The sequence below is a fragment of the Amborella trichopoda genome, chromosome 2 (assembly GCF_054954075.1).
Source record: "Amborella trichopoda isolate Santa Cruz 75 chromosome 2, AtrichopodaSantaCruz75HAP2 v2.0, whole genome shotgun sequence".
NCBI classification, from domain to species: domain Eukaryota; kingdom Viridiplantae; phylum Streptophyta; class Magnoliopsida; order Amborellales; family Amborellaceae; genus Amborella; species Amborella trichopoda.
In genome coordinates, this window is record NC_142337.1 from 55,149,006 (window position 1) to 55,176,185 (window position 27,180).

Genomic DNA, 27,180 nt, shown 5'->3' on the forward strand with positions numbered 1-27,180 from the left:
ATTTATAAAATATAAAAATTAATATTCGATCATCTTTCGAGCTTTATCTTAACTCTTTGCTAAAATATAAGTATTTTTTATTGAATTTTTATTATTTGAAAATATTTTATCAATAATTTTTTTAAAAAAAATTGTTCCATACATTGGGGGACACATTTCTACATTTACTTCCCCCGAGGTATAAAACATCAATTTTATAAATGGATGCAAATGGGTGGTTCATCTAAAATCACATAAAACTAATTGTCAAAATGTTGTCTTTATAAAATTATTATTATTATTTTTTAAATTTTATTTATTTTTTATATTCATGGTCTCCGTTTTTTGAGATTTATTTTAGCTCTAGCAAAGGGTATTTTGGTAAGTTTATTTCAACGCAAGGACGGTCTTTTATTTTGCGCATCACCTTTCCCCGTCTTTCTTTCCAAGGAGGGTTATCGGAGTCTGCATATTCGTCAAAATTGTGAATGCAAGGAAAAACTGTACAGAGAGAAGGTAAGTAAACAAAGAAGGAAGAAGAAAAAGATAGCAGAAGAGTGAGAACATGGTGAAGGTTCGAATGAACACGGCCGATGTGGCTGCAGAGGTGAAATGTCTCCGCAAGCTCATTGGCATGCGATGCTCCAATGTGTATGATCTCTCACCAAAGGTGAGCATGCACTTTTTTTCTCTCTCTCTCTCTCTCTCTCTCTCTCTCTCTCTCACGAAATATGTAAACCCTAGTTTTATCCAATTCAAAATGACGTTTTAATTTTCACAACAGAAGATGTTTTATTGTCCATTGAATCGAATCATACTGATTTTGTGGACTGTTTGCTTTTGTGCGTTTTGTTTATACCATAAAGGCTTCCTTGATTTTTATGTATCGATGAATTTATATTCCGTATTGCTTCTTGATCAATTTGTTCATCGATTTTCTAAGATTATGAATATTATTATTTAGTTTCTGTTTAAATTTCTCAATTCCTTCTGTATAGTGCAACACATACCTACTATTGTTTCAATTAATTCAGATTTTGTATAATAACCAATTTAGTTTGATGGGTCATTGCAATTCGTTTAAACTGCATGTGTTATATGAATCATGCATTGGATCACCTTTGGAATTTGAATGGTTTTTATTCAAGCATGAAACCAGTCGGTTTTATTTACATTCATCAATGAGTTCAGATAGTCTGAATATCAACCCAAAATTTTAAACAAGGAATTAATTCTCTTATTTGTTAGCTGCTTTGACTTCATGTGAGTATAACATTGCAAGATTGTTGAATTATTGAGATTTCCGCATCACAAATGTGTATTTCACTTTTTATTTGATATTCGTTTGCTTAGGCTTATCCCAGAATAGTTTTAATCCCCTTATTATTGGTTTTCTTTAGTGGTTATGGTATACAAGTAGTTGAGTTGTCCTATTGATGTCTCCATATTTTGACAAGAACCCACTTGTTCTCATTTTACTCGAGTATGCAATGTCTTCGATTGACATCCTTGAGATTCATGAGCTGTCCTGTAGTACTCCAATTTACGTTCTTATTTTTGCAGACTTATATGTTCAAGCTTATGAATAGTAGTGGAATCACAGAGTCTGGGGAGAGTGAAAAGGTTCTATTGTTGATGGAAAGTGGTGTAAGAATGCACACAACTGCATATGTGAGGTAGGGTATAAATTCTTGATACAATCTTTTTTTTTAAAGGGAAATTTATCAAAATACCCATGGCAGATTAACTATTAAACTTTTTATCTATATAGTTTGATTTAATTTCAAAATACCCATCAAACAACATGTGATCATGAGTTGGAATAGTTGCAACTGTGTAAAATGATAAATAATGCATATCTTATGGGTAATTTGATAAATTTCCTTTTTTTTTGTTTAAATTTGGATCAAGGAGTCCATTATATTCATATATGTCTCATCATGCTTCCTATGAATAGGGATAAAAGCACAACTCCTTCTGGGTTTACACTCAAATTGCGGAAACACATACGCACCAGAAGGCTTGAAGATGTTCGTCAACTTGGATATGATCGTGTACGGGCTGCTAATATCGGTTGATCTTTATAAAGTGGTGGCAATATATTTAGTTGTAGGAGGGAAAATCTTTTTTGAATCACTTTCAAAATTCTTCTTTCTGAGAGACTTTAAAATTTTGATTTTTGGAAGATTTTCATAATGCATCTACATTAGTTTGTGAGATATTTGTGCGTGTCCTTGTGCTCAAGCTTGGGTGTGCATGTAAAGTTCAATGTTAGTGTATTGCGTTATTAAGTCTTTTGTTTTGGCAGGTTATTGTTTTCCAGTTTGGACTGGGTTCAAATGCTCACTATGTTATCTTGGAGTTGTATGCTCAAGGAAATATCCTTCTGACTGACTCAGATTACGTTGTGATGACATTGCTTCGCTCACATAGGTTTGTGAGTTACATCCATTCTCCTTCTATGAAGTGCTGTGTCTGATAGATGTAGTATCGACTAATGAGATGAATGAATCTTACAATGTCAATTTATAGCTTTTATGAAACTTTCAATGTCAATACCATAAAAAGAAACATGTGTAGAGTACAGCTGAAGAAAAAGTAGGTCACAATCCCTTGATTTCCTGATTGGAGGTTGTTTGGTGAGCCATGAAATTTCTAGGAAGATATCATTTGGTTACTTTTTTTGTGACAGACTGGCCCCAGAGAGCCCTAAACTGAAGTCACTTTGTTAAATCAGGGAACCAAGATAATATGAAAATAATACACCTGCTTCTCTGGAGGTGGATAATTTAACGATATGATTCCACAGTAGAAGATGCCAACCTTGTGTTAGATTGCAAAGCCTGGAGAATCATCATGATATTTCATATATTCATGTCGATCCTTGCTTATCGGCATACAGTTGCTGTTTGACATGTCAAGTGCATGAATATTTTTTGTACATAATGACTGGGCTCTTAGGACATAAAATAAGCTGGTAGGATCAAAAGCTCCTTAAAATGTGTTATGCAGACTGCAAAGTTCTGTGGGATTTCCATATACTAGCGCTGCTGCTTGCCAGTGGTCATGTGAATCACTTTAATTGGAGAAATTGCTTATTACTCATTGTTTTGCTATATATATTTTATCTGGTTTGAATGCTTGAAGAATTACATATATTCAGTGTTTGATATATATTCATTTGATCTAGATGATACTATTTTTCTTTCTCATATTGCAACCTGGAACTCATTGTAACACAAGTCAATTGTCACAGGGATGATGAAAAGGGATTAGCTATAATGTCACGTCACCGCTATCCTGTTGAGTCTTGTCGTGTTTTTGAGAGAACGAGTTTTACTAAGATGAAAAATGCTTTAACCTGTTCAAATTCAACCGAGAAAGATGACTTTCAGTCTCTTGAGGGCGATGGTCACAAGACTAGCAATATTGATGGGAAAGCAATGGGTACACACAAGAAGGCTGGTGATGGTGTGAAGATTAAAAAAGCCACATTGAAGACTGTTCTTGGAGAGTCTTTAGGTTATGGACCTGCACTATCTGAGCACATTATTTTGGAGGCTGGCTTGCTTCCAAACATGAAGGTTGGAAATGAGAATGGGGCCACTGTAGATGAGAATACACTGAGAACCCTGGCTTCAGCCATTGATAAGTTCGAAGACTGGCTCGAGGATGTTATTTCTGGTGAGACAGTCCCTGAAGGCTACATCCTAATGCAGAGCAAAACTTCAGGAGATAGGAAAGGCATGTCATCTCAAGAGAGCTCGGACCAGGTTGCTAATTGTTATGTTTACGTCATCCACTGACTATTTCTAGATTTGTATTTATCAAGACGGCAGGAGTAAAATTTAGCCTTGTCATTTAATTATTTTTTTCCTTTATATGATATTTTCTTCATTGGAATATGGATACAGTTGTAAATGAACTTTGAAATTTAAAATCTCGTTTGCCTGTTTGCCTTGTGATATGAGATAATACAAAGACTGGTGTCACATTTCTTTCTTCTAATTGCAGACATTCCTTGTTTTGCTTTAATGTTCGATTATAATGGTTGTAAGTTGTTCTCCATTCATCCACTGACCTGTCTGATACTCTCTTTAAGTCTTCCAAACTCCATCATGTAAACCTACCATTTTTCTGCGTCTAAAACTCCCTTGCAAGCTGTGTTGTGGGACTGAGAGCACTAAACTTCCTTGTTACTTCTTTGAGAGGCACTGTTTGCATCCTTGTTTATGATGACAATAACAGCTAGTTCTTTTTAATTGATCAAGTGCTTTCCTCTCCCAACAGCCCATCCTTAAGTTCTCTCTTTTATCCTTTGTTGCAATGTTATGTTTTCCTGATGTAATTTTTTTTTGATGTGATACAGTTATATGAATGCCCAGGTTGCATCACCTTCTTATCTGGAATTCTGATCATCTCCACACTATTCAATACATTTATGAAATTTTGGCTGCCTCAGAATTTAATTTTGTGTTTCTTATCCTGTCACTTATTTCATATGGCAGGTCTATGATGAATTCACACCAATTTTATTGAACCAATTCAAATCAAGGCAACATATGAAGATGGAAACATTTGACGCAGCTTTAGATGAGTTCTACAGTAAAATCGAAAGTCAAAAGGCAGAGCAACAGCAAAAAACCAAGGAGGGATCTGCTTTACTAAAACTAAATAAGATACGGGCGGATCAGGTTCATTTGGTTCTTTATTTAAAATCAGTCTATGCTGAATGTAAACATAATTTGAAGAAAATACACATAGCCACCAGCATACAGGAATTTTGCAATTTTTATATGAAGAACTACTATAAAAAAAAAGATAGAGAGGGAGAAACTAGTAGCATCTGTTTGGAGTGTTCATATGTCCCGAAACAGTGTTCATTCTTTGAAATTATGCATATTGTTTTTTATACTTTCCTTACGGAAAACACATCAGATCAAAACTTGCAATTCCGGACAATTATGGGTGCATGATTTTTCCCTCAATGCTTATTGCTACCACAGGATTTCTGTTTGTTAACTTTTTTTTTTTGTTATTATTTTGGCTGCTCTTATATTCCTCAAGTCATTCTAGACCTTTGCAGCAGTGGTTTTCAAGTTCATAACTTCTTGAAGTGTTTAAAATGACTGGATCGATATCATTGGTGAACTATTAGGCTTTATCTACTGCTGCAGGATTATGCAATCTTCATTTTGTTTACCGATTTCTCCAATAGCTTTATAACTTGATTCTGATCCATTTATCTGAAAGTTTGGCTGTGAGATGGGTTCATGAAATGGCTGCATTTCGTTAGGTGCAAAATCGATTTTCTGTTGGTTTGGTAGCTTCAGAACAACTGAAGAATGTGAAGCCATGTAAATTTCTTAGAGTGTCATATGACTGAGGCAGCCTTTCTCAATTGTGGCCTTATCTCATTTTGGTATTTCGACCTTAGAGACTTCAATGGTAACCGCAAACACAAAAAGAAAAAAAAGAGACATGTGCTGTGTATCATTTTCAGATGAGCTCCAAAAGTGTTATCCTGCTGCTTTTTTACTTCCTTGCTTCTCTATTTTGGAGGGAGGATAAACTTGCTGCTGAAGTGACTCATACCAGCTTTTGTCAGAGAACGTTTATTGAAAAATAGGATAGTGACATCATGATCATGTTCCAGAATTATTTGTGCAAGGATGCTTGCATGTCTCAATTAGTGTTTTAAAATGCAGGATGTGGCCTGATGCATTGGGGGGGCCGATGCGGCGATGCGGTCCAGATGGGTCAATAAATATAAAACAATCTAAAAAAAAGGTTAATGCATAGAAAAAAAAAATGGAGGTGATTTATGTGGTAGTAGGTCTTCAAAAGTATCAGCTGTCGCCTGTCGGAGATTCTGTGTCAACTATCTCTTGATAGATTCTAGAAACTAGAAACTTGAAACTACCTTCATAAAACAACCATAATCACAAAATTGCAAAATTGCAAACACAAACTTTAAAGTTACAAAATACAAACTAAAAGTCTATGAAGATTAAAGAGTTCAAAAGTCAAGCTCAAGACAAATCATCATTAATTCTCAACTCTTAAGTCTTGAGATTCTAAATTTCAAATCCTAATAAGAGAAGTTATCTTGAGTGTCTCCATGTGCATCATCATTCTAAGCTTTGCCCAACCTTCCTCAAATCAACACCAACCAAAAAAAGTAAATCAACAACCAATTATCAAGCAATACGAAAATCTAATAATTTAACAAAAAACATTTTCCGCCACTTTTTTATTTTTTATTGATTTGATTAAAAAAAGCACATGGATGTGGCTGTTTTTAGTTGTTTGGGGGGTGTAATACCCTCCAAAACCCTTTCTTGGGGCTCAAAATGTCCAAAATACCCCTGCTCTAGTTTTTTTTTTATTTTTCTTATTTTTTATTTTTTTTTATTTTTTAACGGAAATGACTGGCCACATATTCAGATTATGCGGGATGCTGCTGCACATGCGGAGAGATGCGGCACATATCCAGATGCATCTCTCCAAGGTGCCTATGTGGCCTGTTGCAATGCGCTGCCCAGCGCATAACGTCTTGTGCGCCGCATATGCGGTGATGCGGCCGCATTTTAAAAGCATGGTCTCAATCTCCATTGATGTTGGAATGTCTTGTGGTATGGATGTTGGGACTGAGGTGGAACTGAGAGTGAGTGGAACTATCTGCTCTTATCAAGATAATATTTTGGTCAGGTTGGGCTTGTGTTATTTCCCTACACTGGGTGGTTTTGTAGCTTAGATCACAGGTATTGGGCATAGGGTGGGAGCTCTGAAGCCATTCCTGGACTTCGGTCATTGTGTAGATGACATCCTGCCATGTATAGGTGGGTTGAAGTCTATGAGTTGCCACTGTTCTCTATGTACAGAATGCTTTGGATTGGTTTAGTGTGGTTTATTTAGATAATTTATGGGCTTTTTGTTGTATGGGAGATTGGTCGTGGGTGCCTCCATCCGTACTCTGGAAATACCAGTATTAAAGTGAACTCTTGAAAGACAACAGACTCATGAAACTATTTTGTGATATGTACATGTTCTTCTTTGAATTGGACTGAATGATGTGGTTAAGACTAGTGTAACTAGTCAATTTATAAGCAATTCCTATATGAGTCTTTTCTAACTAACATCTGATCACGTCTTCCATTGGTTACATAGTTTAATATTATTTGTTTCCCCAATCCTCACTTCTTTCGCAGGAAAGCTTCAATCCCTCTTGGTATTTGGGCACTTGATAATTCTCGTCTTAGGTTTTTGCTTCATATTATGATTATTCTCAACTGGTAATTAAGTTGAAGTTGACTGAATTAAAACACCCTTGTTGTGCTATGTTTTGAAATGTTAATGGTGTCGCAAATATTTGACATACTTGCATTATTTTGTGACGCAGGAAAATCGTGTACATACATTGAAGAAAGAAGTTGATCGGTGCGTTGCTCTGGCAGAGTTAATTGAGTACAATCTCGAAGATGTTGATGCTGCTATCTTAGCAGTTCGTGTTGCTCTTGCAAATGGGATGGATTGGGAGGATCTCGCACGTATGGTGAAGGAAGAGAAAAAGTCCGGAAATCCTGTGGCAGGACTTATAGATAAACTCCATCTTGAAAGAAATTGCATCACTTTGCTTTTGAGCAACAATCTTGATGACATGGATGAGGAGGAGAAGACCCGTCCTGCAGATAAGGTATTAAGCTGAGGCTACCTTTTTTTTTCTTTTCAAGTCATATTATCTAACGCTTTTATTCATATGATGAATCTTGAGTAATTCATCTGCTGAATGCTTCTGGAGTTTAAGCAGATGTCCTATACCGTAGTGCAGTACTTGTTACCTATATCATGATCAATATCTGTGTTCTTTTTTTGAAACCGTTAACTCTTTATTAATGTGAGATTACTACAACATTTGTGCCCCCAAAGGTGGGGCCAGAAATAAAACAAAAACAGATGAGAAGCTTTCTTTCTGTCCATTTTTCTACTTCAATCTATTTTAATCTCAAGTCTCACTAATGATGGCACCTGGGAATGGGTGGCCAATCACAATAACAACATCGGAGAATGGGTAGCCAGTCCCAGTAACAAGTGTATAAAAGAACGGGTATTTTCAACTGTCTACCTTGAAACCTAGGATCAGGGCCATTGTGGACTGACAGGACGATAGGTGACCTCTCATTGAGCAACCGCTGGCAATGGGTCTAAGTTGAAGTCATAAATGCCCTAATAGAGGCACCTGCTGACCACTGGATACTGGGATTCGAGGGAAACTTCCCTTGTGTTTTCCAGCTCTATTTCTCTACTGTCTTGGGTGTCTATTTCTTTAACACTCATCCAGCCCAAGATGTGCGGTATGAGTGCCAAAGTGGACAACTGTAGACACCTTGCTTTGGCTAAGAAACTCTTAGGAGCCCAAGAGCCTAAAACCTTAGGATCTAGACTAGTCACCTAACCTAACCAACCTTGGAACTTAAACCCACCTTTTGGTCCACCAAAATACCTTAGTGCTACCCAACAACAATCTAGGGATTATACTAGGCTGGATAGACCTTTGTACACGATAATCCATGCACCATAACCACAAACCAAAATACCAAAGAAGCCTTTACCATCAGAAAACCCCACTTTATTAACCTAAACCTACGTAATTAAGCTTATACCTTATAAATCTGCTAAATCAGTGCAAGCCTTTGGAAAAAAACCTTCTGAATTAGGCTCTGGTAATTCCAAATTTGGCCTAAACCATCTCAAAACCTCTTAAAGAGCTTAATCTCTAGATTAACCATCCTGCAACATTAGGCCTCTTAATCACACCCTAAGAGCCAAACCCTAAAATTGTTTCTTTTAAATACATAAAAAAAACATTAAATGAAAAAATTAAAAAGGGTAAATACAACCATTTGAAAACCGCTCAACACACTGAAAACTGACCCAAAATGGTTGCAAGGGACAGGTGATGGAGACATCCCTTGCCCACCCCGACCTCGATGCTGGACCTCACCACTGGCGCTGGACCTCACCACTGGCAAATCAACGGCAAGATTGGACCATCACTTAGAGGGTGGTAGTTACAGGCCCTTGAGATTATATATACCCTCATATAGGTCGATTTTAGGGTCTATGTTCTGAATGATTGAACCTTAAAACCCTATTTGCCTCTTTTAATATTTTCCCCTTATCCAATCCTAGCTCTAGGAACAGGATTCCAAAGCCTGGCTCATAGCCAACTCTGTTCAAAACCCCGTTAAGTCATTTCACAGACTTTGTTCAAGCAGTTTCAAGGACGAATGAGAAGGTTGCTTGGCACCCCTCAAGTCTGATCCAGGCCCCAACTCCAGGTGCATAGCCTGTGGGTGTGGCTTGAGTAAGTACCTTTATTTTCCAATGGTCCTTTTCATTTTCATTAGTATTACATGCTTTCAAATTTGCCCCATTTGAAATTTTTGTCTTGATTTTGTGTTCGGTGAATCTCTAGGCAGTGCGATGACGCATCATGGCAGATAGGTTGTAGGGCCTGTCTTCTATGGTCCGTAATTTGACAGAAGGAAATTTATATAAGCATGCTACCTTATAATGTAGAACTACGGATGCCCCTCAAAAATCCATCGGAAAAGGTAATTTTAATGTTGAAAAACCCTTTGATTGATCATCTCGACATCGAGATGCATGACTATGAAAAATAAAAAGATTTTAAGTCTCAGAAATATTGCATTTTACAACATATTATCTACACTGTCCATTTTCAAGAATTTCATATGTTTATAGATCTACTTGATTGGAACCATTTTTTAAATTTAAAATTTTATAATTAGATATAAAAATAGATTTTGAGATAATCCTGAGAACATTTTACAATCAAAGTTATATACCATGATAAAATTTGAAGGTGCATCTTACCTCTACACTCACGGATGCATCCTTATGCAAACTGCACCCTTGACAGAATTCCCTTTTCTATGTTTTTTGTATTAAAATTAATTTCACTTAAGGCACAAATCAGAGTGGAGAGGTCTCAGACCTTTCACTCCTGATTTGGTGGTAAAAAATTGGATTCGATTGGAAAATTTAAAATGCTTCAAAGATTGACACTGAACCTCTTTTAGACAAAATGATTGTTCCGTAAGAAAAAGTGCTTCAGGCCTCAAGTGTTCTTTTGAAGATGTCACCACTAATATTTTCCTTCACCTATGTTAGATGCTCTTAGATTTAACTTCTTCATATTTCATAGTGCAATGTTATCTTGACCTGTGTAAATTACGCGCTCATCATCATTTTGTGCAGTTTAATTTTCCCATGTACCAGTTTAATTTATCTTCGAGGATGTTCTAAAAAGTTCTTGTCATAAAATTTATGCTATCTAAATTTCTAGTTTCTAGTTTACTTCAAAATCAACTTTTCTATATTCTAGGTTGAAGTTGATTTAGCACTTTCTGCACATGCAAATGCTCGCCGGTGGTATGAACTTAAGAAACGTCAAGAAAATAAGCAGGAAAAGACCATCACAGCACATGAGAAGGCTTTTAAAGCAGCTGAGAGGAAAACACGCCTCCAACTTTCTCAGGTGATTTATTACACACGTCTAAAAGTGCATGCGTTTAAACACAGGCATATGAAAGATATGTTTATTAAATAAAGAGTTTGATGATCCCCTTATATTGAAAAGACAATTCAATCACCCATTTGTTTCCTCTAAGTGATTCTTTATCCAACATCTCTTTAAAATATATAAGTACAAGCTTCAATGCTAATCTCTTTGGTTCTTTTTTTTTTAGTTTATCGCCCCTCCTAGCTTTTTTTTCTTTATTTTTCCTGGGGGGGGAAGGGGGCGGGGGGCGTGGAGTGTTGGTGGGGAGAGGAGGTTTGTGTTGAGGGGGTGGTAGATGAAAGTCTCCTCATGCCTAAGTCGGTCTGTGTCCTAAAGGGGTGCAACTTATTTGAAATGCTAGCTATGATAATGCAAGCCCCTCTCCATGGCTTCAATGCTTTAGCTCTGAAAATCTTTGCAAACCTTAAGTTACTTTGCGAATTTCAATTGAGATAATTTTATAATTAACTTTATGCATAATAAGAAGGATATCAAATAAAAAAAAAAGAAGGTTATCATTAAATATGATCTTTTGGTTGATTCATGGACATTCTTCATATTCCCTTTTGTGTCAGTGGTAGCTAATTCTTGTTTTTAAAATATGGGCTTTCAGGAAAAAACTGTCGCTGCCATATCACACATGCGCAAGGTTCACTGGTTTGAAAAATTCAATTGGTTTGTTAGCAGTGAAAATTATTTGGTTATAAGTGGTCGTGATGCACAACAAAATGAGATGATAGTGAAGCGATATATGCTCAAGGGGGATCTGTAAGTTAGCCTTTCTAAATATGATTATTTATATTCATTTTGGGTTCAAACTTATTATCCTTCTCTTTGGCATGTCATTTATAGTTCATTGCTTGCAATTTTTCATTTAACATGCTATTAAACACTTCTATGATCCATTGGCTTCAATTCGTAACTATGCAAATCCTAATACAATGGCATAGCTGCTTTCTTTCTCTCTATGCTATTAAACACTTCTACCCCCCCCCCCCCCCCCCCCCCCCCCCACCTCCTCCTCCCTTTCTCTCTTCCTCCACCAAGTCATGCTTGGAACATAAAAAGTACCTCCTTGATACGGTAACTTGAGGGTTTGTCCTAAATTTAGGTGGCTGGGCAGTTGTTATTTCATGATGGAGAACAAGATTTGAATCTCCTTTGTTGTGTTATTTCATGATGGAGAACAAGATTTGAATCTCCTTGGTTGTGTAAGCCTTTTTAGCTGGCCTTACATATATTATTTCTCAGATGATCTTCCTGAGTCCGTTAGGGTTTTCAAACTCATTGCACATGTATAATGGTTTTCTTAAACAAATATACTTGCAGCCTTGCATTTGCTGCATTGGGTTCAGTTTCTTCTTTTTGCTGATGGTATTTTTGTTATGTAAAATACACCGCGCAGGTATGTCCATGCTGACCTCCATGGAGCTTCAAGTACTGTGATAAAAAATCACAAGCCAGAACAGCCAATACCACCACTTACCTTGAATCAAGCTGGATGCTTCACTGTGAGTCTCTAGTCTTTGTACACATTAACTTTGGGTAGGTCCAATGGGCATATTGTGTCTCTGTATTTCTAAGGGATACATATGATGTTGTTGGGAATCCTAATGGTCTGTTGCATGTTGCATCTGAAATCTTCTCCCTCAATCTTGAGTACCATTTACTTGTTGCTCATATTGATTAATGCCACAGGTATGCCATAGCCAAGCTTGGGAATCCAAGATTGTTACAAGTGCTTGGTGGGTCTATCCTCATCAAGTGAGCAAGACTGCACCCACAGGAGAATATCTTACTGTAGGAAGTTTCATGATTCGTGGGCGGAAGAACTTTCTTCCTCCTCATCCTCTTATTATGGGTTTTGGCATACTATTTCGTTTAGATGAAAGTTCCCTTGGGTCACATCTAAATGAAAGAAGGGTTAGAGGTGAGGACGAAGGGTTGCAAGATGTGGAGGAGAATGGTTCTCGTGTGGAACCAATGGATTCAGGATCTGATGAGGAAAACGAAGTGGAGAAGAGAAGTGAGGAGCTTAATACTAACTCAGACATATCAATAAATCACTCCAAAATAACATCAAATGGCCCAATTGCGAGTGCGTTTGAAAGTGCTACCTCAATTGAGCTTGATAATAAACTTTTCTCAAAGAAAGAGTTATCTGAACCGCGCATGCTTCCCCAGCTCGATGTGCTTATTGACAGGGCTCTAGAGCTTGGATCTAAGCAAATAAGGGGCAATCTTCATGGGCTTCAACAAGATACCCAATCAGATGACCAGGATGAAATTCCTGAAGAAGGAAAAGAGGCTCAAAGGGCAAAACCTTACATTTCGAAGGCAGAGAGAAGGAAACTCAGAAAGGGTCCAGAAAGTGGTACTGGTTCTACTGAAGAGCATGGAAAGAAAGAAAGCAACGAAAATCATTGGTCAAATCCAACACCTCCTAAAACTATCGAAAACCCAAAACCAACTGGAGGGAAGGTGAGTCGTGGACAGAGAGGAAAGCTTAAGAAAATCAAGGAGAAGTACGCCGAGCAGGATGAGGAGGAAAGGAAAATTCGTATGGAACTTCTTGCAGTATGTAGCTTACCTTTCAAGATCAAACTTTTGCTTTCCATTATTATAGATCAGTCAAGCATGAAATGCTTTATCTTTGTCAGCTTTCTAACTAATTTACTTTGTTTCGACTGTCAAAATTACTTGAATTCCACCATTTAGTCTGCTGGAAGAGCACAAAAGGATGTAAACGAGTCAACAGAGAAGAGAGATGGGGTTACTGGAAATTACAGTGTTTCTACGACGGGTAATATCCTGTAATCTCTAAATAATTGACAGTTTTCTGCCTGGTTCTGTTTGTTGCAGTGGAAGTAAAACCTTGAGAACAATCTTTTATCCAATTTTTCTAACCAACCACATTGTAAGGACTTCTGAAGTTTGCATGGCCATGTCTGCAGCAATCAATCATTGAGTCAGTGATGTTAATATGTTGTGTGTAAATGAATGTTTTCTGTTGTATTTTCCAATCAACTTTCTTGGTTGATTCATATATCTAAAATGGATGTGTTTATGTTCCATTTCCCAATCATCTATTTGATTTATTCATGTTACTTTAAGAAATCTATGAATTGGGGCAACCCAGTGTCTTTGGATGCTGTGCCACCACAACTTATTTATAAACTTGCATAAATATTAGGGGGTAATTGGGGGTTTTCTTTCCTTGGCAAATTGATCTGGTGTTTGCCTTATCTTTACTTTCCCATGACCCAAGATTGATTTAATTTAGTTAAACCAACAGATCATGAGGATATCACAAAGATATGCTACAAATGTAAAAGGCCTGGCCACCTTTCTCGAGAATGCCCAGAGAATATTGATGATGCCGATAACAGTACTGTGACCATGCATAGTGGTGTAGATACTGAGCCTTCAGACAGAATGTTACTCGAGGAAGATGATATTCATGAGATAGGTGAAGAAGAGAAAGTTAAATTAAATGATGTGGACTACCTGACTGGCAACCCTCTCCCAAATGATATTCTACTGTATGCTGTACCAGTCTGTGGTCCTTATAGTGCCGTACAAACATATAAGTATCGAGTGAAGATCACTCCAGGAATGGCTAAGAAAGGAAAAGGTGCGTTACTTTCTTCTTTGCTTTTTGCAAGGATACCAAAGTAAAATTGCTAGTTATTGGTTTTGAGAAAATATACTGCCATACTTTGGACAGCCATGGTCACCACATGGGTCATGACCGTGCTATTCGTTTTCTAAGGACCTATTAATGCACTTGTGCTTTAGTGAAATTTCCTTTTTATTCATATTTTACACTTATTTTGCCTGCATTATTTGCAACAAGATTGTCTTAACAATCGTGGTATAACTTGTGGAAAGATCCATTAACATTATGATATGGATCCTGGATGCTGCTTATGCAGCTGATAGTTTACACCATCTACAATATCGATGAATTACAGATAATTTCCCTTGGTTTTTAAGTCTTTTTGAAGGATGTAATTATAAAACTACCCTTCGAGGAACGCCAAGTTGTGTATTTTTTCTATTTTTTCCCCATCTTCGTATTCTGCTGCTAATGCAGCATGAATCTATAGTAAAGAAATGGCGTCATCCACATCACAAGAAGAGACATATCAGCATCTCTCTACTTGTCAGATTCCTAGGCTTGAATCTGAATGTAAAATACATAAACACTTATAAATTGCATATGCATTATTCTATATATATATATATATATATATATATATATAGAGAGAGAGAGAGAGAGAGAGAGAGAGATTTGGTGTAAAAGATTTGTTATTCATGTATAGGGTTTGTTTGATGCAGCTGCAAAAACTGCTATGAATCTGTTTAGCCATATGCCAGAAGCAACGGGCAGGGAGAAGGAGCTCATGAAAGCGTGTACAGATCCGGAGCTTGTGGCGGCAATAATTGGCAATGTAAAGATCACGGCAGCAGGTCTCACTCAGCTTAAACAAAGACAAAAGAAAGGAAAGAAGAACAGCAAACAAGATGAATAGTACACAGTAACCTGGTGATAAATGACCTAGAGTTTTTCCTGTATCCTACTTAGAGCAATTTTGAGTGAAGAAAAGTAAGATGCCTTCACGCTTAAAAATGTTTTATGTAAGGAAAATTCATGTATATCTTTATGTTTATGTGGTCGCCTAGTAAAAATGAAATGTTGGTGCGTGGCTTGAGTACGATTTTGTTAGTTGCATATGCTGCTATTACACCAAGGGTATAATTGTTTTTTGTATATGCTTTGGGAAACTGACATTGAGCATTAGTTGCAAGCGACTTACCATCAAAGAGCGATAAAAAGCCAGAGAAGTATGTTTCTGAGTGTTATATGGAAAAGGGTGCGTTTTGTATAGAACTGAGGTTCTAAACAATCAAATTTGAGCTCACCTTCAAATAGTATCGAGAAATATGGTTTCAATACTGGAAAGTTTTGTGATAGCTTTAAATTATATTTTCATCTTTAGTTAAAGCTTAAAGAATAGTATAGATCGACCATATCTATGAAAACTTGAAAATCTTAAATATTGACGGTTGAATAATGCGTTATAAGATGCACTACTTTCAAACCTTGAAATTCATTTTTTTTTTTCATGTTCATGCATCTTGATGTCGAGATGATCAATTTGATGATATCTGGGCATCAAAACAACCTTTTTTAGTGAAAGTTTTGAGGTAGGCTTTAATTTGGTTGTTTAGACTCTATAAAAACTTTCCCATGAAAGGAAAAAACATCCGACAGATAAAAAATCAGAAAAGTATAGTGCTACATGGAAAAACATCCAATAATACCAATTTCATTCGAGCGCATGTATACTATGTTCCCTTGGGAGCAGGGTTTACTTTACCCGCTCGGTTATGAGACCTATTTGGGAGGGTTTTAATCTGAAATTTTGGGAACCAATTAAGTATAAGAATTAGTAGATGATTATTCTCAAAAACAAAATTTGAAATTTGAAATTTCAAACACTTTGATTTCACCATCTAAAAATTGGGTGGTCTCCGTTCAATCTCGAAAAATTATTTTTGTTTGGGCACAATTAGATTTTTTTTTATATCGAAGTTCATCAATTGGTTGAAGACTACCACCCTAAACTAATTCTAGGTACGGTTTTACCTGGAAGAGTAAATGGACGTATTCCTGCAAGCGTAAAATATCTTTTAGCCTCATTCGATAAGTTTAGAATTCCAGATTTTCTTCTAAAATTTCAGATATTCTTTTCTCCATTATTTTCTATTTCTTTTCCTTTCTTTTTTTCTTCTATTCCCATTCAAGGCTCTCACTGTTCATGAAATAATGTGAGGATTGGTCCTTGGTCATCTGATATTAAAATTTATTCTTATTGGGAAAATTTATCAATAAAATCAAGAGATGAACTATTAATACTTCTTTTATTTCTATTTAATATAAAAAATCCAAGCGATTTAATATCAAAAAGCCCATAAAAAAACGTTAATATGAGTGAATGGGGAAGATATTAAATAGTTGATACACTTCCATAAATTTCCCCTTTTCCTTCTCCATTCAAAATCTATCATCCATGCAATCTTTCGTTTCTGAAAAGTTAAAAGGGGCCTAACCAAACATTTTTAATTTGCTAAAACGAATTTCTGCCAAATTACAAAGTAAAATGCATCATCCATGCAATCTTTCGATTCTGTAAAGTTAAAAGAGGCCAAACCAAACATTACCAATTTTCTAAAACGAATTTCTTCCAAATTACAAAGTAAAATACCTGTAAGTTATCTTCAATAGTGCCAAATATTAAAACACATCTCCGAAGAATTTCTACCATAAAGAGAGAGAGAAACAATTACAAAAGGACTGTGACCAGTGACTCTGCATATTTACAGCTCTTCGGCGGGAGGGACATCATTTAAGTCAAGCCCCTCGCCCACTGGCACACCCGACCCTAGAGGACCCAAAATCCCTTCCGGACTAAGTGTCAATCCACTCTGTTAACATGAAAAGAAACAGCCAACTCCAAGCTTAGTAATAAGCACATATCTTAGATTATAAATTACTTCATAGAACTGTAAATACCATACTATGAAGTGAATCAGTTTCTCCTAGGACAATTTTATGTACCCCAGTTTCTAAACTTGTCACAGTACCTTTTAAAGAAAAATAAAAAATTATTGAAGCGAATCAAACAATGCATCCTCTAACTAAATCACACACAAATCTGAATAACTCCATTAAGTGAATTGAGCGTCATCTCTGTACATTTTTCTTGGTTAATCTCATGTCCATACATCTGCATAATATTTGTGCAGTGCATGTAAACTACTAAACAGTGTTTCAAAACGCGCTAGGCGGCACCTAGACGGTTAAGGGGTCCAGGCGGGCGCCAAAACCTGGGTGGCCCAGTAGATTTTTTTTTTTTGGTTTTCTCTCTCTACTTGATTTTAGGTTTTAAATGAAACTAAAACCCACAATTTTGTCCCTTTAGTATTAAAAAAATGACCACAAAATACCCTCAAAGAGCCGCATTCTCGCTCTTGGGTGGGGCGCCGGCCTGCGGCTCAGGTTGGCACCCAAGGATATCCGCCTAGGCGCTGGGCGGTCCGCTTTTTGAAACACTGCTACTAAATGCATCGTTGAATCTCACAAAACAATCTTTCATCAATCAATCGTTCCTTTTCTTTACAAAGTAATTTTCTGATAATTTTTTTTCGCAGAGGATTTTATTTTTTATTTTTTCTATGGCTTCAATACTTGATAAGATGAGGGAAAATAGACTTAAGTGGCTGGCCATGTGCAACATAGACCTAATTCAGCACCGGTTAAGAGACGTGATTTGGTTCAAGTGGAAATCACTAAAAAAAACAAAGGGAAGATCCAAAGAACATGGCCAGAAATAGTGAGAAAAAATATGATTACTATTAGTTTTACCAAGGGTATGGCCCTTGATAGAGAGGAATGGAACAACATGATTCATATAGCCGACCCCAACCATTTAGGATAAGGCTTGGATGAGGATGATGATGATGATGAACAATTCAACTAGTTGTTTGGTTATGTCAACATAATTCACAAGGTCTAGAAAAAATCAGCAAAGCACCCGGCATGGCCTGCCACCTATGCATAAGCTAAATAAAATGGAATTATTCAATAATTAAGTGACTAAAAATAGGAGATACCTGAGGCTGGAATCTTAGCATATCAGCACGAGCCATTGCTTCTGCCTGGGCTATCCGTTGCCTGAAAGTCTGAGCCATCTCATCGGCCTGTTGAAAGCCCCAAGGAAAAATCAAAAGTGAATTCCAAGATTTTCATGCTAAAAACAAATTCAAGTACAATTTTATTTCTTTCTTTTCCCTTTTTCCCCACAATTATCAAATTACCTTCTCAAACACAAGTTTTGGATTGCGAATCATGTCTCCTGGTGTTGGCTCGAGCTTTTTGGTGGACAGGCTAACCCGCCCTCTCTCGCGGTCATGGCTGAGTATCATAACCTTTTCAAGAAGAAATATTCAATGGATTTTTAGCTCTTAAAGATACCCAAGTAAAGGACCCATATAGAAGAAGAGACATTCGGAGGGAGGGAGGGAGTACCTTGAGGGTGTCACCGGGCTGTAAGACAGTAGCAATGTCAGAAACTCGATCATGACTGATCTGGCTAACATGAAGAAGGCCATTGATGCCACCAATATCAATAAAGGCACCATATGGCTTAAGGCTCTGAACAGATCCGGTGACCACCGACCCAATTCCAAGCTGAGCTTGGCTATCAGCCATGGCCTTGCGGTTACTGAGAACAAGCCTCGACTGCTCCTCATCAACCTCTACGAATTTCAGAGGCAGCTCTTTATCTATAAGGTCTTCTGCTGCTGTTTTCTGATAGAAACACAGAGGATAACCTTTTCTCGTGAACAATGGATTTTGGTAACTGACCCAAGAAAATTGGGAGAGTTAATATAAGAGGACAAAAGGAAAACTCATGCTACATTGCCAAATATACCACAGTATAATAACATATTAAAAATGAGAAATATGAAGTAGCATTCTGAAAAAAAAAAAAAAGTTAAATGGCTGAGTAAGTCTTCTCAGCTTGACCTGCCCAATCATTTCTGTAACCAAAACCCCAAAATAATTACAAGCAAGAGAAAATTAAGAATGCATATCGAAGAAACTCAGAGATGTGTCAAAAAATAGCAGTTGGGTAAGATAGTACAACTTTACAAGCCGCAAAGTTAAAATCAAACTGACCCAACAAAGGAACCTTTCCTACTGTGATCCACTAGATTTTGAGGCAGAATAAGTTCAGACAAGTGCCTTTCATTAGCTTATTTAATAAACAAGTCATGGAAACATTTTATTTTTAAATGTCCCATAAGGAACAAATAAGTTGAAGAACATACAGTCGATATCTGTGAAAATGGAACAAATCCTCTTAGGCCCTCAACTACAGCCACAACTCCTCCTTTATTACCTCCAATAATCTGCATGTCCCAAAATTAAACATAAGTTCTTCAGTATGAGGTTATAAATTTTTACAATTGTGTAGTGGTACCAAGGAAAAACTCAAATAAACCATGTTTATCTCCAACAAAATAAACATCCTAACTAATAAATATTGTTAGGAAACATACTTAAATCAGGAAGCATATATAAATAGGAGCATAACACAACAATCAAATTAATACTAGCACCGTAGACAAATTTTGATCTCCATGGCCATAATCTAATCCGCCAGCCACATTGCATATTGAGTTATTCATACTTGGTACTTTTTCATTAAAATGAAAAAGATTTTCTCTTAGAATAATTACTATTTGTAAAATTCTACAGGTAATAAGCAGCACAGTAATCGTGCAGTTAATTGCATATCGTCCTATTCTTTGTGTCCTTTGTCATCATTTGTATTAAATTTGGCTCTTTTGGCATATGTCCCCAAGTCACTAATATATAAGAAGCACACAATCCTTCAAGAGGGAATCACATGATATAAATATGCATGAAAGTAATGTGAATTATCGAAAGGGGAATATGGACATGCTGACGAGCATCTCATTCATGCATATATATCTCTTCATTGATATAGACCTCACATAATAAGAAAAAAACCTACTGCTAATGGCTGAACAACACATGCATGGAGGGAAGTGTTATGGTGAACATAGTTTACAAAACTTACGTCTATGCTTGACATAGAGCTACAGTAATCCACCCTAGAAGACCCAGGTAGGATATCTTCAATCTACCCTTTTGTGGCATCAATTTATAAATTCATACTTTGCCCATCCTACAAGTCTAGCATATACAGTCACAATTAAGATAATCCTATCAAATACTTTGCCCATCCTACAAGTCTAGTATATACAGTCACAATTAAGAAAATCCTATCAAAACTCAGAAGATGCAATGATAGAATCATGGATTTAAAAATATGTACATTAAAAGAGACATGTAATTTACAACATTGTGTACGAGAATATTGCATAGATCTTCTGTGCTACAGAATGCACTTCTAAAGTTGCATAAGGTTTTTTTTGTTGATAAAGTTAACACTGTATTTAATAAGCAACGCAATACATAAGTCCAAATAGAGCGCCCACAAGCCGGGCCTCTCAGCCTAAAAATGAGGTATCCTCAAAGAAGAGGTCCTGTACAATAAATGAGGGTCTAATAGCAACACCCTTTACAACGACGTGCAAAAAAGGAGAAAACAGGGGTTGTAGAGAGACGTAGAACCAAAAGAAGGTGAACAGCCAAAAACAACCCCAGAATATATAAAGAGACAAAAAGATAGTCGCAGCCTTGTAAGAACTTGCATAAGGTTAATTAGCCATTTTATGCATTTTTCAGTGGGGTTGTTCTCAAAGAAAGAATGACATGCCGCGTCCATGACGTGTCTATCATCAACTCGTCTATAAACATGATTTGAAATTTACTACTTGTGTAAGTGAGGCCATAGTTTGTTTGACTTTGATACCATAAGCCAAAATCTAGAGTCCACCTAGCAACAGGGACAATGAAAACTGATACATATCAGAAAAGTAAAAGCAAACCATAGCACTGGGAAAGAGCCAAATCACCATAACATATTGATAACCATATACATTTAACCTCTTCTAATATCTCCATTGACAATGTTGAGACCAATGGGCATATGAAGGACAACGTAAAAAATGGTTCCTATTAGAAAACTAAAAGCAAACCATAGCAATGGGAAAGAGCCAAATCACCATAACATATTGATCACCATAGACATTTAACCTCTTCTGATATCTTCATTGACAACGTTATCACCATAACATATTGATCACCATAGACATTTAACCTCTTCTAATATCTTCATTGACAATGTTGATAAATGACAGAAGGAAAGTTTCCGGCATAATACGTAGTGTATACCACCCAGGAATTAGACTAACAGTCAGCTTTGATGTCGAGAGTAATATATAAATTCCCAATGCAGACACAAACATGCGCACACACACGTACGCTAATTGCACATGCATTGTATGATACTTTAATTTTAAAAATATCATAATTTTTCTATTTTTTATTACATTTTCTTTTGTTGAGTATTTAACTAATTTGTGCCATGATAAAGCAATTTGATTTTTCAACTTTCCTTAAGAAATTTACTATTTATAACATGTTTAATATAGGATAAAAATTCAATTTTTTTCCAAATGAATGCTCTTTGTTTCAAAAAGAATAAATGCCAATATAGGATATAAGATTCAAAATTTAAGAAAATAATCCGAACTAAATCCTATTTTATCACTTCTTTATAAAAATATTTTCAATTTATGACATTTAATCATAACACAAATTTTAAGATATTTTAAATTATGAATATTAAATTATGTCAAATTAAATAAGAGATTTGACATTTTAGGAAAGACATAAGAGACAAGTCCAATTGTCTCTACACCTTTGAGAGACAGAATCTCGGAAATGATTGGAGTTAGATAGAGGGACACATTCATTGAATTTTCTTAGAGATAGAGATTGAGAATGGAATGCGAGGAGAAAACTTATTCATTATCTTTGAAAGAGACCTTAGGAAAACTAGAGGGAGAAATGATTTTTAGAAATGAATTCAAAATTCATAGAATGAGTGTAGCGAAGATGAGGACGTTGAGATGGATTAGTGGCGACACAAAAAGATATAACAATTGAAACAAACACATTCAAGAAAATTTAGATGTAGCACCAATAGGCGATAAGATGAGAGAGAGTGGACTTAGGTAGGCTGGCCACATGTGGCACGGATCTAATACAACACCCATTAGGAGGTGCGAGTTAGTTCAAGTGGAAGGCTCAAACAGGACAAGAGGTAGGCCCAAAAAGACATGGTTGGAAGTAGTGAGAAAAAATATAGAGACTTATGGCCTCACTAAGTGTATGACCTTTAATAGAGAAGAATGATGAATCGGGATTTGTGTAGCCAACCCTAATTAGTTTGAAAAAGGCTTTGACGATGATGATGAATTCAAAATTTATACTATTTATTCCCTCTCTCTCTTTTCTCTCTACACACACACACTAATGGGTTTTTCTATTGTTAATATACTATGAAATTCTATACGTTACATTTAGAAAGGGATGTGAATCATCAAAATTACTTTAGTTGCCCAATTCTTTATTCCACGTTTATAAAATGAGTAAGATCACATTTGTTATTGGAAAAGGTATTGTTGACATTTGCACTAAAAGACAAAGGGCATCTTTGTTATCTTGAGAAGGGCATTTTTTAAACTTTTACTAAAGGAAAAAGTTTATATAAGGGTGGGGCCCTAAACAATCAAATTAACGCACACCTCAAAAGTTCACTAGAAGAGATTGTTTTGATGCCCAAAAATCCTCAAATTGATCATCTCGACCTCAAGATGTATGAACATGAAAAAAAATAGATTTCAAGTCTTGGAAATAGTGCATCTTGTAATGCATTTTCTGGTCAATTTCAACATTGTTAAGTATTCATAGATCTGCTTGATCTACACTATTTTTGAAGCTTTAAATTTTATAATTAGAGATGAACATAAATCTTCAAGCCATCACAAAGAATTCCAAATCTAACATAGCATCTTTGGACACTATTTCAAGGTGCACCTTACTTTGATTGTTTACGGCCTCAGCCTTATACAAACCACACCCTTTACTAAAAGACACATGCAATTAAATGTAGTAAAGTACCTAGAGTTTCTATAGTTACCACTGTCTTTTAGTGAAAATATAAAATATCCTTTCTATGACAAAGATGCCTTTACTCAGTTTTATAACCATGGAAATTAAAGTAAGTTGAAGGTTCACACGCCTTTATAAATGTAACCTATAGAATTTCATGAGGTGTTCACCATAGAAAAACTACTATATGTGTTTGTTGTGTGTGTGAAACCCACTCTGTGATTGGTCGGCTAGCACAAGAAAATCCAAAGAAGTTATCACAGTGAGCCACAAGGAAACTTGCATGTGTGGTCCTCGCTCCTTCAAATACTCTGTTATGAGCATATGTTTGATCCCACGTTTTAAAGATATACTCTCTTCATCTCGATGAATAATCTAAAAAATAACATTTAAATAAATGCACCCCAAGAAGTGGTTTTTAATTACATTAAATGAAAGTTGTCCATTTGATGGAACAGTTAGATCTGGACCTTAGGAAGATTGTTTTGACCATATATTTCTATATGGCCTTATCATCACCAGATGAGCAATATATAAAAAAAATGATTTTGAGTTCTTTTTGATATTGATCCTTAGGACGAAGAAAGTGTATGTAAAATATGGGGTCATACAAATGCCACTAGCAAATAATTGACGCAGTTTCATGAAATCTCCCCCTATGTGTTTGAGTCTGCACGTGGATGTGCTCGAGTGTAATGTATGTATATGCATGTGCACACGCACACGCACACGCACAGGCACATGCACACATGCCCGTGTGGTGGGTGTAGGCATGAGTGCCTATGTGCATGTGTGTAGGATTTAGGTGCTTGGGGACCTACCGATCGTAGTAAGTCTACCCTTCCGAAGTCCATCTTGGAGATGCATTTTGGAGAGATGGATTTCGTATTTAAACTGTACAGATATATCCACCCCAATCATGTCTCTGATTAAAAACTTAAAAAAGAGAGAGAGAATTTGAGCCTTAAAATGGTTCATATTGTGTTTTCTTTTACTATCCATTTCAATTCTTGAAAGATCATCAGATCTGCTCTGTTTTTGGAGCTCCAAATTCATGAGTGGATTGAAGCAATATGAGGCGTGTTTCAGGTTCTAAAGCCCAAATCAGGGTGTACATATGAGTCAGCCAACTCACCAAAAACTTTTCTTATATACAAAGAGTAAATCTCTGTTCAGAAACATGTTGGTGTCAATATATCCAACTTATAAACAATTTCAATGCTTATACCTTATTAAAAGACATCCGATTTTTCTAAACACCAAACATGCAACACAAATGAACAAGAAAAAATAAAGTTTGCTATAGAAAATAAAAAGGTGGAAAACATGGAAACGTGCCCACCTTACCCTTAACAACAACATCCTCAGCCTGCAATTGCCGGCACCTCTCCCACGCGAGGTCGAATTGAATAGACCGAAGGCTAAGAATCAAACTATCATCATCTTCACGCTCCCCAATAATCACAAACTCTTCTTGCATGCCTGGAAAAATGCCTGCCTCTGCCACATGCTTCACCTTGTAAATGCATGCCTCTTGAACAGGTAAATATGCCGTAGATTTTGCAGTGATATCAATGAGAGCTCCATTTGCATCTGTTCTAAAAACTGATCCCTTGACCTGATAGATTGTTGAGAAAAATAAATGGTACTCTCAATTATAGTCTTTTAATATCAGAGGTACCACAGCAGAGCATGCCTTTCATCTCTACAGTCATGAACAACATCACTGCTAATTTATACTAATAATATTTGTAATATTTAGTAACTCATTTCATTGCTGCACTTTTTTTCTTATGAAAGTATTATCTAGAAGAAAGGAATATCCATTCTCATAGCACACAGAAGACTAAAGACATTGGTAAGAAACTAACAATAAACACTGCATGCACAACACAATTCACATCAATCAAAATGAGAACTGTGCTGATCTCTTTTTCCATGAAAAAAGAAAACCAATATTGAACTTGCAAATTCTGGTACTTGAACCTAATGATTATATGCTACATGTACCTTGCTATATATATGCTACCTCATGTCCTCATATGACTGAAATTGCTGAGAATTTTACTGAGAAAGAGGAGAAATCTACAATCCAAGTTCACATATTTAATTGCCTGAAGATTCTGTTTCAGCTTAAATAGCTTAAGAATGAATTAGGTATGTGGGTGACCTCAACTTCAACAATTAGCCCTCTTTCTCTCTCTAAACAAGGTAGAGAGAGAAAGTGAACATGGTAAAGGGATTTACCTTAGAACCAATCTCGGATTCAAAGTCATATTTATCAAGGGCGGCATGGAATTCCTCAGGAGTGAAGGTGACGCCTTCCATTGGGGAGGTCCAGCACCTCTCAAACGCCTCCTCAAACATGTCTTTGAGCTTCTGCCTCTCCCTCGTCTGAGCATTCGTGGATATCGCAACAGCTGAGATAACCCTAACCCTAGGCCCACCTGCTCTCTTACATGGATTCCTGGTGCTGATGAGTTTGGTAAGAGAAGAGGGGGATATGAAGGAGCTTCGTCGGAGCCTTGGGGATGAGGAGCTAGAGAGAGAGACACGGGTACTCACGATCGCCATGAGAAAGAGAAGAGAGAGGAGTCCGCTATCTCATGGAAGCGAAGAAATGGAGAGAAGTTGAACTCACTGCACCGAAGCTTGAATGAAATTGTGACCAGATAAGATGATAAGAGAGGGAGTAAGTGTACCAGTGTTAGCAAATTCGAACGCGACATCAGGCTGGAAGCGGTTTAACGGTCCGATCGGTAAACCGGCCTGTTCAATTGCTTTAATCAAACGGTTAAAAAAATGTTAAAAAAAAAAAAAAAAAAAACTAAAATACGTACAATCATATAAATAATGATTAAAATAAAACACGAACTTGAAAATTAATAAAAATAGATTTTAACCCATGTTATATTTTTCAAAAGCTATTTTTTTAATTTTCTTAAAAAAGATAAAAAAATGTAAAAAGTGAATATTAATGACTCAAATAATTTTTAATCTTTACTATAATGTAAAGAATATTTAAAAATACATTACAAATCAAATTCGTTATTTTTGAGGCTTTATATATAAATATATATATATATATATATATATATATATATATATATATATATATATATATTTTTAAATACCTGTTGATCAATCTAATTGCTCAAAACCAGAATCGGCCACTGGCTGGTTCCAATCTAACTGGACGGCTAGCCATTAGATTGGGCGATTTTGCCAACTATTTAAGCGATTTGGGTTCGTTTTGATTGTGGTCGTTCCCTGTTGACTATGGACGGCTGAGATCACATGTACTCTGACTAACAAACTCCTTCCAAAATTCTGTGTTGTTCACCCGCACTTAAATGTTTCGAAAGGAGTTAGGTGTATTTCATTTCAAACCCTTCCCATTCCAAAAATTAAGCGACTTTATGGGTTTTTTAATTTTATTTTTACATTTACGTTGGGTTTATAGTTTTTTTTTTTTTTAGGTTATTTTTATGTGTTTTTAGCCGTAAAGATTTAAGAGATAAAATTAGAAGCTTATTTTTTTAAAAAAAAATAGATATGGACAAAGACGGGAATGGTTGAGTTAGTTAGGATATGTTTTTTTAGAGATAAGGGAGAGATAATGTTTGGTTTGTTATTTTTATTTTTTATTTCTGGTAAGTTTGTATTTAAAGAGAAACAATAAAAAAAAAAAATTGATCTTGTGAAAAGATCTTGCAGACTCGTCTGCAAAGAAGTATAATTTCTTAAACTTTTATTTCATTGTTATTTTTTAATTTATTATTATTTTTCTTGTATCACTTTCGAATCTAAAATCTCAAAGGCCTCTAATCTTAACTTCCACGATTAGGATTTAAGAACACGTGAAATGATGAATTAAACCCATCCCAAGGACCTCCCAAACCGCCTTATCAGGTCAACTCAATGGACAATG

At 36.1% G+C, this 27,180-nt stretch overlaps 2 protein-coding genes across 3 annotated transcripts; one reads left to right on the forward strand and one right to left on the reverse strand.

Moving 5' to 3' along the window:
* Window positions 1–384: 384 nt before the first annotated feature.
* EMB1441 (zinc knuckle (CCHC-type) family protein) lies at window positions 385–15,288 on the forward strand. Its single transcript, XM_006841544.4, has 14 exons — window positions 385–649; window positions 1,543–1,655; window positions 1,937–2,033; window positions 2,288–2,412; window positions 3,236–3,752; window positions 4,488–4,673; window positions 7,382–7,675; window positions 10,391–10,543; window positions 11,181–11,335; window positions 11,973–12,078; window positions 12,266–13,144; window positions 13,286–13,370; window positions 13,863–14,201; window positions 14,909–15,288. The coding sequence occupies exons 1-14, from the start codon at window positions 545–547 to the stop codon at window positions 15,100–15,102; spliced, it is 3,348 nt and encodes a 1,115-aa protein (XP_006841607.2). The 5' UTR covers window positions 385–544; the 3' UTR covers window positions 15,103–15,288.
* Window positions 15,289–16,798: 1,510 nt separating this feature from the next.
* Window positions 16,799–25,903, reverse strand: RPS1 (ribosomal protein S1). Of its 2 annotated transcripts, none has more exons than XM_088858639.1 (7): window positions 25,497–25,903; window positions 24,597–24,867; window positions 19,469–19,549; window positions 18,663–18,944; window positions 18,452–18,562; window positions 18,248–18,334; window positions 16,799–17,059 (listed from the first exon to the last, which is right to left on the reverse strand). In XM_088858639.1, exons 2-7 carry the CDS (start codon window positions 24,609–24,611, stop codon window positions 16,952–16,954), a joined length of 684 nt encoding a protein of 227 aa, XP_088714765.1. In that variant the 5' UTR covers window positions 24,612–24,867; window positions 25,497–25,903; the 3' UTR covers window positions 16,799–16,951. The 2 variants fall into 2 exon arrangements, with proteins under 2 accessions (XP_088714765.1, XP_006841606.1); XM_006841543.4 differs by having other exon boundaries at window positions 24,592–24,867.
* Between the last annotated feature and the right edge of the window lie 1,277 nt (window positions 25,904–27,180).

What these genes read in the sequence shown, in the direction of transcription:
- RPS1 (XM_006841543.4), bottom strand. Translation starts at nt 25,823, where the DNA reads ATGGCGATCGTGAGTACCCGTGTCTCTCTCTCTAGCTCCTCATCCCCA. An exon ending in CAAAACTTGTGTTTGAGAAG is followed by an intron (nt 18,335 to 18,451) that starts GTAATTTGATAA and finishes GGCTTTCAACAG; the next exon opens with GCCGATGAGATGGCTCAGAC. An exon ending in TGCTAAGATTCCAGCCTCAG is followed by an intron (nt 17,060 to 18,247) that starts GTATCTCCTATT and finishes TCATGTTAACAG; the next exon opens with AGTGGATTGACACTTAGTCC.
- EMB1441 (XM_006841544.4), top strand. Translation starts at nt 545, where the DNA reads ATGGTGAAGGTTCGAATGAACACGGCCGATGTGGCTGCAGAGGTGAAA. An exon ending in CACACAACTGCATATGTGAG is followed by an intron (nt 1,656 to 1,936) that starts GTAGGGTATAAA and finishes TCCTATGAATAG; the next exon opens with GGATAAAAGCACAACTCCTT. An exon ending in TTACAGTGTTTCTACGACGG is followed by an intron (nt 13,371 to 13,862) that starts GTAATATCCTGT and finishes TTAAACCAACAG; the next exon opens with ATCATGAGGATATCACAAAG.